This window comes from Corylus avellana, chromosome ca10 (genome assembly GCF_901000735.1).
Source record: "Corylus avellana chromosome ca10, CavTom2PMs-1.0".
Taxonomy (NCBI): Eukaryota; Viridiplantae; Streptophyta; class Magnoliopsida; order Fagales; family Betulaceae; genus Corylus; species Corylus avellana.
Genome location: NC_081550.1, coordinates 18,716,122 through 18,729,916, shown reverse-complemented (window position 1 = coordinate 18,729,916; position 13,795 = coordinate 18,716,122). Strand labels below are relative to the sequence as shown.

The window sequence follows — 13,795 nt, the reverse complement described above, 5'->3', positions numbered from 1 at the left end:
ACTATATCTTACACATAGTTATGAAAATAGCTAAACATAACTTAGATATAGATTAAACATTATAAGAACGTAGAAAAGAGAGTACGAAGGTTTATACTAAAATGATTAACTCAAATCATAAGCTTTCAAGGTTTGAGGATTGACTCCTCTAAGTATGAACTCTTTCTCTCTTCTCATTTATTTTGTCTCACTTTAAGATTTTCAGAGGTTACGGATTACCAAAATGAAGATTATGGACGAGATGGTGATTTTATGAATGCTCATGCACGAGAAGGTGGTTCTATGGTCTTTATTTTTATTCCTTGTAACTGCTAATTGATCATTTGTTACCTTCATCAATCGATCAATGGAAAGCTCTTTCGGTGTTAGGGTTACAATGGTCCGTTCACTTTGGGTTTTAAAACTTATCTCAATGGAAAGACAATAGACCATTAGAGATAAATTTTATCTCCATTCAAAGACTCCATGCTTCGAGTCTCATTCATGTAAATTGCCTTTGAAGTTCGATATGGGCTCCATCATCTCAAATAATTGCAACTAATAATCAATAGAGCATGACAAGAAGTCAATCCTTACATAAATTTCACAAAAACAAATTAGGCGTCAATAGTTGAGAAAAAGGAGTAAGGACTTTTTGAGCACCCACTTTTGACTGACTGAGAATAAATACAAAGAAAGACAATGAGAAATAAATAAGAGGTCACATTTGTTATTATGGTCCGTCCACTTTGATTTTTGAAGCTTATCTCAAATGTAAAGACGATAGTCAACGAAAAATAAATTTTATAGTGATGCAAAGACTCCATGCTTTGAGTCTTATACATGTAAATTGCTTATTAATTTCAAGTTTTGTATTCAAATTGAAAACAAGTTTCTCCATCCCAATCTAAATACGCAAAGTGAAAAAGGGTCCAACCCCACTACACGGCAACCAAATTTGTTGACAGGGAGGGGCATTGCATCAAAAGTGGGCACAAAAGACTTAATGTGTTGACTATCATTTTCATACACACTTATGAGAGTATTAAGAATTATGAGGATTTTAAGATTTCTGAAGATTATCGTTTTAATACTCGCTTTTAAGATTTTTGAGAATTTTAAAAGATTATTTCGTTTGGTTATATTTAAATATAGAGAATTCGGATACTCAAAGAAATGTGAATCATTGAATCCCCTCCCAATTGTCTTCTGCTGAAATATGAAATTTTTTCTTGGATTTGATTGTGATCATTTGTAAAATCTGTATATAAATCTGTATTTGAACTATTTTGTTCCACAAAAATCGAATTAATGAACATGTTTTATTTAGGGAAAATAGATAACAAAAATAATTAAATAATATAAATAGTTTATATATTGGAAAATTAAAGAAAAACCAAGTTTTATATATGATTTTTCTTTCCTATAATTTTTTATTTAATTTTTAAATAATTTTGTATCCAACAACCTTATGTGTTTGTAACTTTGTGGAGTGCTTTTGAGAATAAAAAATGAATGAAGATAGAATAAATATTATATTTAAATAGGATAGAAAAATTTAGAGAGTTTATTATTTACTTAAATTTAGAGAGTTTATTATTTAGCTAAAGAATAGAGAGTTGATTAAGAATACATCACTAACTATTCAAATAAGAATCTTGCTACGCAAAAGAAAGAAGAGTGAAACCCAATAAAACATGGGTTTAATCCCATGGCTGAAGCAATGACCTCCAATTATTAATAATCCTTGTTAATACAAATATGTATTAGAAAAAAGGACATTCCCCAATAATTCCACCTACCCAAACACAAGAAACTGGGCGACCACGTGATCTTCAATTGCAGTACTGATCCCACCATTATATTTTCAGCTTAATTACATTTTGGATCTACTCAATCGGGCCCACAACCCCCATCTATATATATACTCCTGAATCCACCATTCATATATCTTATATCACCACCACCTCTTCCATCCTTAATTTACTGTAAAACTGTATTCCTCTTATTTATATATATAACGCCCTCCAATGAGACTCCCGGTCTTTTCTTGGCTTTTCTTGATGGCCATTTACGCACTTTTCTTGATGACCATTTCTGTCTTCGGGGTGTCTAGCCCATGTTTCCGCAATGAGCAGTCCTTGTTGCTGCAATTGAAGAACAATCTTACGTTTAATTCTACTATGTCCACTAAACTTGTTAAGTGGAATCAAAGTGCTGATTGTTGCTCTTGGCAAGGTGTAACCTGCAACGAGGGCCGAGTTATTGGTCTCGACTTGACCAACGAATCCATCTCGGGTGGACTCGACAATTCAAGCAGCCTTTTCAGTCTTCAGCATCTCGAGAGCCTGAGTTTGGCTTATAATGACTTCAACCTTTCTCATGAGATTCCATTAGAGTTTGACAAGCTTGTGAATTTGAGTTATTTGAATCTATCAAATGCTCTCTTTGTAGGGCAGATTCCTATTGCGATTTCGCGCTTGACAAGGTTGGTTACTCTTGATTTATCTACCGATTATTACTCTTATTCCATCTATCCACTGAAACTTGAGAGTCCAAATTTAAAAGTGTTGATTGAAAACCTTTCGGAGCTTATGGAACTTAATCTTGATGGTGTACTTATATCAGCTCCAGGTAATGAGTGGTGTCGGGCATTATCATCTTCGCTCCCAAATCTGAGAGTGTTGAGCTTGTCATCCTGCAATCTTTCTGGCCCGATTGATTCCTCCTTGCGGAATCTTCATTCCCTCTCAATTATTCGTTTGAATGATAACTACTTTTCAGCTCCAGTTCCAGAATTTTTTGCAGATTTCAAAAATTTGACATCCTTGGAATTCTTTGATTGTCACCTGAATGGAAAATTTCCGGAAAAGATCTTCCAGGTTCCAACGCTACAGACGCTTGACTTGGCATATAACTTTCTACTTGAAGGTTCTTTGCCAGAATTTCCTCCAAATGGATCTCTTCAAACCATGCTTCTTGGCGGAACAAGTTTTTCTGGGACATTACCGTCTTCTATCGGTAACCTTCAAATGTTGTCAACAATATCTCTTCGTAGTTGCAATTTCGTTGGATCAATTCCAGATTCAATGGCGAGCCTCACACAATTGAAGTATTTGGATATCTCATACAACAAATTCAGTGGATCAATTCCAGATTTCAGCATGTGCAAGAATCTGACTACTGTAAGGCTTTGTAATAATTATCTGTCAGGTGAGATTATTTCCACTCAGTGGGAAAAACTTTTGAATTTGGAGTTGGATAACAATTTACTGAATGGGAATATTCCAGATTCTCTATTTTCACATCCATCATTGCAAGAGTTAGATCTTTCCTATAATCAATTTTCTGGTCAACTCAAGGAATTTTCCAACGCTTTTTCCTTCTTGGAATACCTTAATTTGGATAACAACCATTTGGAAGGGCCAATACCCATGTCTATCTTTGAACTCCATGGTCTTCGATGGCTCTCGCTTGGTTCAAACAAATTTAATAACTCCCTGAACCTTAGTGTGATTCAGCAGTTAAAATATCTTTCGTACCTTGATCTTTCTCACACCAGCTTGTTATTTGAATATAATGATTTTAACTTTTCGTTATCCTCTGTTCCCCTTGACGCATTATTTCTCGCTTCTTGCAAGTTGAAAAAAATTCCTGATTTCTTGAGAAACCAATCCTATTTATCTTCTCTAGACCTTTCACACAACCAGATCTTTGGAGAGATGCCCAACTGGATCTGGAAACTTCCTAATCTTTCTTACTTAGATCTCTCTTACAATTTTCTAGAGACTTTGGAAGGACCTATCCTCAATGTTTCTCTTCGAACCCTAGACCTTTCATTCCTCCATTCCAGCTAACATCAGTCGGTCATTTCCTTCTATTGGATTCTTGCTTCTTTCAAGTAGTAAAATCTATGGGAGTATCCCCATATCAATATGCAATGCTACAAATCTTAAACTACTAGATTTATCTAATAATTCCATCAGCGGCACAATTCCTCAATGCTTGATTGAGATGAATGATAAACTTCAAGTGCTGGATTTAAGGAGAAACAAGCTCAATGGCACAATTCCTGATGCATTTCCAGATAATTGTGGTTTACAAATTTTAGCTCTCAATAAAAACCAACTAGAAGGAGGGTTACCAAAATCTTTGGCCAATTGCTCTAAGTTGAATGTCTTGGATATTGGGAACAACCACGTCGAGGGTACCTTCCCATTTTTCTTGAAGAGCACAACCATGTTGAAGGTTCTTGTTTTGCGATCTAACAAATTTTACGGGCCCATTACTCATCCAAAGCTTAATGCTACATGGCCAATGCTTCAAATTGTAGATTTGGCATCAAATAATTTTATTGGTAACCTTCCAATAATTATTCTTTCATCTTTGATGGCCATGATGGATCGTGAACACGAGGTGCACTCAGAGCTTGCTTACCTCCAAATTACTATTAATGGGTCTTCTTATGAAGATACAATAACTGTTACCAACAAGGGTTTAGAGGTGGAGCTAGTGAAGATCCTAACAATCTTCACCACCCTTGACCTCTCTTGCAACAACTTTGGCGGTCCTATACCTGAAAAAATAGGAGAACTCAAAGCGCTTCATAGTCTCAACTTGTCGCATAATGCTTTCACAGGCAAAATTCCATCATCTTTGGGGAAATTGAGTAATCTTGAGACACTAGACCTATCATGCAATGAGCTTTCTAGTAAGATTCCTGTGCAACTTGCCGATGGTCTTATTTTTCTATCTGTTCTCAACCTTTCCTTCAATCAATTGGTGGGACAGATTCCATTCATCAAGCAATTTGCTACATTTTCAGAATCTTCCTTCAAAGGAAATGATAGATTATGTGGGCTCCCTTTGAAATCACATTGTACTTATGAGGAGCCACAGTTATTGCCTCCAACACATGATCAAAAACATTGGAAATATGGGATTGTGATCGAGTGGAATTACATAAGTGTTGAATTTGGATTTATTTTTGGGATTGGAATTGTCATTGGGCCTCTTGTGTTCTGGAAGAGGTGGAGGATATGGTATTACAAACACGTTGACGACATTCTTTTCAAGATCTTCCCTCGATTGTATCTTCGAATAGAATACCGTCAAAGACGTAGATATCGAAATCAAAGGCAAAGGCACTGGTCATAGTTATGAGTTGCAGTGGCTCCAGATTTATCATGATTACCTTTCGCTGTGTTTAAGGTATGATATTTGTAATTGGCAAACTTATATTACTCAAGTACTTGTTTGATATTATGTTTTGGGGCAACTTGTGAGGCGTAAATGTCATGTGGAGTAAAAATTGCCCATGGTATCACGTTTGCGTTGGTCAGTATTGTTTCAGATTTGCACTCAATACTGATCGAAGACTACTATATACTACTACTATATACCTTTACATTTTAAGCTGATTTTTTTTTTTTAAAAAAAAAAAAAAATTATAATTTTAGTTAATTTACATTATTGATTTGTGTATTCTCTTAGATGGTATTGAAAGTGGTCTTGCATGACATTATATTGTGTTTGAGTTCATTTTGTAATTATTCAATTAGGTTGTGTAAAGGAAACTTATACCAATATACGGCTCAATTGCAGATATGTTGCTCCAAGTTTACTCTGGAGGAAGTTTGCTGATGTTTATAAGGCCTCTACAATGGAAGTTACGCTCAGTTGCGTGCTTTATATACATTTATGTGTGATGCGTGCTTAATAATTTACAGTACAGTACTTTCCATAGACATGTATGCACCTCTTTGAATTCTAAATATTTTTCTTATTTATTGCTATATTTTACTGATGCTTGTGTTGAAAAGCATGTAAGACAATCCTACTCAACAAATAATTACGGAATTGAACTTAATATGAGTTTTGGTTGATTGATATCTAAACAACAATAGCGCACTACTTGATTGGATTTCAAACACCTAATATACATTAAAACTAACCAGCACTCAATCCAAAGATTTGTTATAAAAATAATAGAAAGCAGGAAATGAAATTGCTCCAAAAATGCATTACAAAATCACTTTTCTTAAGAAATTATTGGCCTCCAACAAAACCGGTATGCAAAGGGTTACGACAAATATTTATTCAGGATACAATGGAGCCTAGAAATCCTTTGTTGTTTAGTTATGTTTTAATTGAACGAAACTCAACCTAAACACCTTAAAAATATTTCATTTTCTGTGTATGAAAAAGTTGAGTGCAGTGGATTATTTTTAGTGTTAAAATAGCAGTTATTTATGTCTAAACATCTAATCTAATAGTAACAAACTCCAAATCTTAACAAAATTTATTTAGTTATATCTATTTGACCATAAAAGTTAGTAACGATCACTTGATCTCAACCATTAGATCAAACTTAATTTGATATTACAGTTGACTTTACTAACGGTCTAGTAAATCCGACTGTTGAATTAATCTACCTTAAAAGTGTTAAGGTAAGTCCCTCTGCAGCAGGTGCAGCTCTTGATGAAGCTGCTGCAGATTCTGCCACTGATCATGGCATTGGTTGTCAAGCTACAGATAATGAAATTACTACAATCACAGCCATGCGTGCTGTGGCAGCAATGCCAGCTTGTCCAACTAAGTCAGGAAAGGCAAACCATGCAAGGGATGATTCGCATACAATAGGAAAGAAGCTGATTGTGGAAAATCCCACTTCAATGCTGATTGTCAAATCATCCAACTCTACAAGGAAATGTTATCACTTAAATCTGTATCTCCCTCCATAAGGCAAATGTTGATTGATATCTTTGTATTTGGCAATTTCTCATTATGTGGAATTGTCTTGCTGTACAAACCTATCACTCTCGTGTATATAATACAGAGAGCAGCATGTATGTAAATTATCTAGTGAATTACAAAATCAATCTCTTGTTCAAAACTTTTCATGGTATCAAAGCCCTCATAGGCTAACGCCAATTCTCTATTTTCTTACAAAATTCCAATTCCCCTGCTTCCGCTCATAATCAGTCATGGCCACTACCTCAACCACCTCTGACACTACCACTCTCACTTTTGTTTTGCCAAATCTTGCTCCATATACAGGTATCAAACTTGATGGACCTAACTATTTGGCATGGCACTTTCTTGTTGTTCCTATACTTAAGAGTCATGATTTTATGGGCATTGTGGATGGTACAGAACCATGCCCATCTCAATTCCTGCCTGATGATCAAGGTAAGGAGGTCCTTAATCTAGCTTATTCCCTCTGGAACAAAAAGGACCAATTTATTCTCAGTTGGCTCAACATGACTCTCACTGAGTCATTGCTCTCAACTCTGTATGGTTTCCATACATCTCAGAAAGTATGGAAGTTTTTGGCAACTAGATTTGCTTCAAAATCTAGGACTCGGGTGTCTAACCTAAAGCGCCAACTTCAAGGCCTTCGTCAAGGATCCAAGACCTGCACTGCATACTTGCAGGAAGCCAAAGATTCGGCCAACCAACTTGCTGCAATTGGGAGGCCTATTGATGATGAAGATTTAATCTCTTTTATCATTAGTGGCCTTAATCCCACATTCAACTCTTTTGTTACAACATTCTATATGACCACAACAGACAAATCCTTGACTTTCACAGAGTTTCAGGATCAACTTCTCAACCATGAGACACTTATCAATCAATAGCAATCTATAGTGAATGATGCCTCCAACTTTGCATTTTTCACACAGCGTCAAGGAGGCCCCTCAAAGCAAAATTTTCATTCCTTCAATCGCAAGCCCAAGAATGGTCAATACAAAATGTTCTCTCCTCCACCAACAACTGGTTTTCCACGTTATGCATCTCAAAGAAATTCTGCTACCTCTGGAAATTCAGCCCAGCAGCAGCAGCTATCTGTCCTAATGGTTCTCCATTCCAGCCAACCACTCGGATGCCTTGCCAAATATGTAGTAAAACAAGCCATCAGGCTCTTGACTATTTCCATAGGATGGATTACGCATATCAGGGCAGGCACCCCCCCACACAACTTGCTGCCATGGTAGCCCAAACCAACAATGAATTAGAAGATCAACAATGGTTTGCTGACAGTGGGGCCAATTCTCACATCACAAGTGAATTGGAGAACTTGACCCTTCAGCAGCAGCCCTTCAAAGGATCAGAAGCAATAGCAATTGGCAATGGTGGAGGTCTTGCAATTGAGAACACTGGTTCAACAATCTTAACCTCTTCCAATTCTCATTTTCATCTTAATAACATTTTACACTGTCTTAAGGCTGCAACCAACCTCATTTCCATTCAAAAGTTTTGTAAAGATAAAAATTGATACTTTATACTCACATCTGCTTGTTTTTTTGTGAAGGACCTTCAGACACACGCATTGCTTATGTCGGGCAAGAGCGAAAATGGGCTATATCCACTGCGGTTCAAAGGAGCTTCATCAAAATTCAAACCTTTTTTTACTGCACTCTTAGGGTAAAGAACATCTCTCTCCATGTGGCATTATAGGCTAGGCCACTCTTCTTTTGCCAATGTTGCATGTGTAATAAAGGCTAATCAATTGCCTACTTCCAATGATTCAAATAAAATTATGTTTTGTGATTCATGTCAGTTGGGTAAAAGTAAAAAACTTCCATTCTCTACGTCCAATCGCATTAGTACGGCACCACTTGCTCTCATCCACACTGATTTATGGACATCTCCCATTCCATCCATCAGTGGCTTCAAATATTACATAATATTTGCAGATGATTTCACAAGATACACATTGTTCCATCCTCTACATAACAAAGCTGAAGCTTTTGAAACCTTTGTCAAATTCAAAATTCTGGTGGAAACACAACTCAACAGCAAGATACAAAAATTACAATCTGATGGTGGGGGAAAGTTTACCTCTCTTCGTTTCTAAACTTTCCTCTCCCAAAATGGGATAATTCATAGGAAATCATGTCCCCATACCTCTCAGCAAAATGGCCTAGCTGAGAGGAAGCTTAGACATATCTTGGAGACTGGTCTTACCCTGCTAGCACACTCGGGTTTATCCAATAAATATTGGGTAGATGCATTTCTTACATCTGTTTACATTATAAACCTGTTGCCTACACCCATCCTCAACCATTGTTCTCCTTATGAAAAACTCTTTGGAAAGGTTCCTAACTACACTCTTCTTAGGGTCTTTGGTTGTAAATGCTTCCCTTTACTCAGACCCTACACTGCAAACAAATTGGAGTATAGGTCAAAAGCATGCATTTTCTTAGGCTATAAGTCATGCTGGTTATCGCTGCTTAGACCCTCTCACTGATTGGGTGCACCTCTCACATCATGTTGTCTTTGATGAACACTCTTTTCCTGCTAAGGATCATGCCCATTTGAAGCTGCCAACCAGGAGCAATGCTGCGTCTAACTCTCCTTTCATGATTCCGGTAAGTCATATTTTATCCCAGCCTCTTTCAATTCCCATTTCTTCTTCCTCTGCTGATGCACAATCTGATTTTCCAACACCTGAATCCTCGAGCCCCCAAACAAGAGATTCATCCCTTGTTTCTCTACAGCCATCTAGTAGTACATTGCCAATTGAGTTCCCTGTCACTGAACCAGACCACATCGAACCTGCGACAGTCCCATCTGAGGTTGCTGCCTCCATTGAATCTTCTGCTCCCATACTGCCGCCTCCTACCCTACCTACTGAGTGCTCTGCCCCTACACAAGTCCACTTCGAACCCACAATAACCTCTTCTGCAGCAACTACCTCTAGTGCATCACAACCTATTCCTGGCCATTCCATGACAACCAGGTCTCGCACTGGTTCCCTCAAACCCAATCTTTTTGCTGACTATCAATTATACTACACCGCCCACTATCCTCCAAAGGTTCTCTTGCCCACATCATCTATCATTGAACCAACTTGCTACTCCAAAGCAGCTACTGATCCTAGATGGAAAACTGAAATGGCTCAAGAATATGAGGCCTTGATCACTAGTCGAACATGGGCTCTCTGTCGACGACCCTTGAAGCATAACGTGATTCGAAATAAGTGGGACTACAAGATCAAGCAAAAATCAGATGGTTCTATAGATAGATTCAAGGCTCGCTTGGTGGCAAAAGGGCTTGAGCAACAACTTGGCATCGACTATACCAACACCTTCAGTCCTGTAATTAAATCTTCAACTGTCAGAATTGTATTGGCTATGGCAGTGTCTCTAAACTGGCCTATAAGGCAATTGGACGTATCTAATGCCTTTCTTCATGGCTCTCTCACGGAAGAAGTATATATGGAGCAACCCCAAGGTTTTATCGACAAGGAACGTCCTGACTATGTTTGTAAACTACACAAGTCTATCTATGGGCTTAAACAAGCTCCAAGAGCTTGGTTTCATAGTCTCTCCTCCTCTTTTCTGGAACTAGGCTTTACAGCCTCCAGGGTGGACACCTTTCTCTTCATTTTCATTCAAGACAAGATTAAAGTGTTTATGTTGATTTATGTCGATGATATAATTGTTACAGGCACTCATTTCTCAATTATTAGTGCACTCATTTTTCAATTGCAGCAAAAGTTTCCTCTAAAGGATTTGGGCAATCTTAGCTTTTTCTTGGGTATTCAAGCTACAAGGTCAGAGGGTTCCCTCCATTTGTGTCAAGCCAACTACATCAAAGATCTCATTCACCATACACGAATGCTGGGTGCCAAACTGTCATATTCTCCCTGCTCGGTTGCAACCAAACTCTCCAAATTTGATGGAGATCCTCTTCCTGACATTACGAAATACAGGCAGGTAGTTGGCGCACTCCTATACTGTACCCTCACTCGCCCAGAGACTGCCTTCTCTGTGAACCAACTGTGCCAGCATATGCATTCTCCATCTACAACACATTGGGTTGCTGCCAAGCATGTCCTACACTACCTCAAGAACACTATTGATCACGGGTTGCTATACACTCCTGGACCTCTTCGACTGCAAGCATTTTGTGACTCCAATTGGGCCGGTAACCCAGATGATCGCCGCTCTACATCCAGCTTTTGTGTCTACCTTGGCAACTATTTGGTCTCTTGGAGTGCAAAGAAGCAAGCTGTTGCGTCTCGGTCTAGTACCGAAGCAGAGTATAGACCCATGGCTCTTACCACTGCTGAGTTGTTTTGGCTGCGTATGCTCTTTAAAGATCTTTGTCTTCCACTCACTTCACCTCCCGTGTTATGGTGTGACAACATAAGTGCCCTTGCCCTTGCCTCCAACCCTGTGTACCATGCTCGTACCAAACACATCAAAGTCGACTACCACTTTATTTGTGAGAAGGTCCTCAATGGAGACATTTTGGTTAAATTTATTTCCACGAAGGATCAGGTTGCCGACATCTTTACCAAGGGGTTGTCTTCAGCCCATTTATCTTACCTTAATGCCAAGCTAATGGTGAGCCTCCCTCCCATTAGCTTGCAGGGAGATGTTAAGGTAAGTCCCGCTGCAGCAGGTGCAGCTCTTGATGAAGCTGCTGCAGATTCTGCCACTGATCATGGCATTGGTTGTCAAGCTACAGATAAGGAAATTACTACAATCACAGCCATGTGTGCTGTGGCAGTAATGCCAGCTTGTCCAACTAAGTCAGGAAAGGCAGACCATGCAAGGGATGATTCGCATACAATAGGAAAGAAGTTGATTGTGGAAAATCCCACTTCAATGCTGATTGTCAAATCATCCAACTTTACAAGGAAATGTTATCACTCAAATCTGTATCTCCCTCCATAAGGCAAATGTTGATTGATATCTTTGTATTAGGCAATTTCTCATTATGTGGAATTGTCTTGCTGTACAAGCCTATCACTCTCGTGTATATAATACAGAGAGCAGCATGTATGTAAATTATCTAGTGAATTACAAACTCGATCTCTTGTTCAAAACTTTTCAAAAAGCATCCTATGGTTCAGATCGAATGATGCTAAAGAATTTTGAACACTTACTATGCAATGAAGTCCTCAGGGAGTATTATTGTTTCCAGTCTATTCTAGCTTTGAAGCCAAATGAGTGATATAAGTTAGAAATGTTTTGTCACTTAATAAATCTGCAGAACCAACGTTTTAGATCTCCTGTTGCAGAAGTCATTTTTCTGCGGGAACAAGGCTTTGTAAGAGAATCTGTAAAGCTAGATGTTTGAGTTTTCAACTTCTATAAGGATGAAGAAAACTTCCCCTAAGTGCTAACGTGTGAAATTTGTCCAAACACTTCTAATTAATTAGTTTTTTTTTTTTTTTTTTTTTTATCTCTTATATGATATTGGAAGTGGTGTTGTATGACATTATAATGTGTTTGAGTTGAGATTCATGCTTCATTCTGCAATTATTCAGTTTGTTTTTTTTGAAAGAATTTTTGGTCGATACTGACTTATACCTATAAACACCTCACTTGCAGTCTTGCAGAGATATGTTACTCCAAGTTTACTCTAGAGGGAGTTTGCTGAAGTCTATGAGATCTCTCTGATGGCGTTAAATAATTCACAGTACTTTTGTGATGCTGTTAATAAAGATGATTACCGGTGTACCTTTTCATATATAGACATGTACCTCTTTGAATTCGAGTTATTTTTCCTATTTTAGTGTTGCTTGTGCTTGATCAAAAGCATGACATATGACATGGCGATGTAACAGTTACTAATAAAAAAATTTAAGTTGATGATATAGCAATTGACACAGAAGAAGATGCTACATGAGTTTGTGGAGGCTTTGTAGTGAAAATAGTAATACAATTTGGGGTAGAGTTTTAGAAATTTTCTTGAACTTTCACTCGTTTTAACACTATTCTCAAATTTTAAAAACTCTTAATTAAGGATATCGAACTTTCAATCTATTTAAATTACCTCATTTTGTTAGGATTTTTCATTAAATATTGTCAAAATTTTTAAAATACCCAATTTTTTATTTTAAATGTCGGGAGTACATGAATTTTGAGAATACTTTTAAAGTACAAAAGATGACTGACAAATTCTACAAAAATTTAAATGACTGACAAATTCTAAACCGTAAATGGAAAAGAATGAAAGCAGACTGAATCAGAGGTGAATCGTTCTGTTTTTGTCTAAAGTAAAGCTTGTTTAGGGTCTTTAGTGATTGATGAGATGGTCATGGAGCAGAGTAAAATAAAGCTATCGGTATAAGCGAAGAAGGCCATTTAAAGGTAATTGAATAGCTTCAAATAATTATCACTCCGGGGAGAGGGATGCAAAGAATTGAATTTTACTATCCATAAATCTTTTTATGAAATTATATTTAATAAGAGCCCTTACTATCAGGTCCATCCTAATAACACTCTTTTTGCAGCCTCCAATTATCATGTGACACATCATCAATTTAAAAAAAAATGCAAAAAATAAAAGTGAAAACAATCATATCAAATCAAAGAAAAAAAACCTCAAAACACATTTCTAATGCCTCAAAACTTGTTTTTAATGCCTCAGAATCTGTTTCTAATGCTCCAAAATTCGTTTTTAATGCCTCAAAACTCGTTTTTGGATTCAAAACTAAAACCTAGAGGTGGAAGGTTAACCCTTTAGGGATTTTATCACCCTAAAATCTAGTATATTTTGGTCCAAGTTATTTTTATGCACTTTTTATGTTTTCGCTTATGTGTCGGTTATTAATTGGGGGTTGTAAAAGGAGTGTTATCATGATGATCCTGATAAAAGGTTTTCTCATTTAATAATTGTTTTCTTTTATTTTGTGTAAATGTGTGCATACACATGTAAACAGAAATTATATGTATCAATTGAAAAAAAAAAAAAAAACAAAAAAAAAAAAGACTATTTAATTTTTTAACAAATTCAAAGACTAAAACTCATTTTTTAACTATTTTGTTTTTGGAGGGACCCACTCCCGCCCTCC

At 37.1% G+C, this 13,795-nt stretch overlaps 2 protein-coding genes across 2 annotated transcripts; both read left to right on the top strand.

Moving 5' to 3' along the window:
• The first annotated feature begins 1,956 nt into the window (after positions 1 to 1,956).
• Positions 1,957 to 3,284, top strand: LOC132163240 (receptor-like protein 7). The gene is made up of 2 exons (XM_059573447.1): positions 1,957 to 2,467; positions 2,608 to 3,284. The coding sequence occupies exons 1-2, from the start codon at positions 2,010 to 2,012 to the stop codon at positions 2,615 to 2,617; spliced, it is 468 nt and encodes a 155-aa protein (XP_059429430.1). The 5' UTR covers positions 1,957 to 2,009; the 3' UTR covers positions 2,618 to 3,284.
• A 535-nt stretch (positions 3,285 to 3,819) lies between these two features.
• Positions 3,820 to 5,783, top strand: LOC132163239 (receptor-like protein 18). The gene is made up of 2 exons (XM_059573446.1): positions 3,820 to 5,190; positions 5,584 to 5,783. The coding sequence occupies exon 1, from the start codon at positions 3,994 to 3,996 to the stop codon at positions 5,134 to 5,136; it is 1,143 nt and encodes a 380-aa protein (XP_059429429.1). The 5' UTR covers positions 3,820 to 3,993; the 3' UTR covers positions 5,137 to 5,190; positions 5,584 to 5,783.
• Positions 5,784 to 13,795: the final 8,012 nt, after the last annotated feature.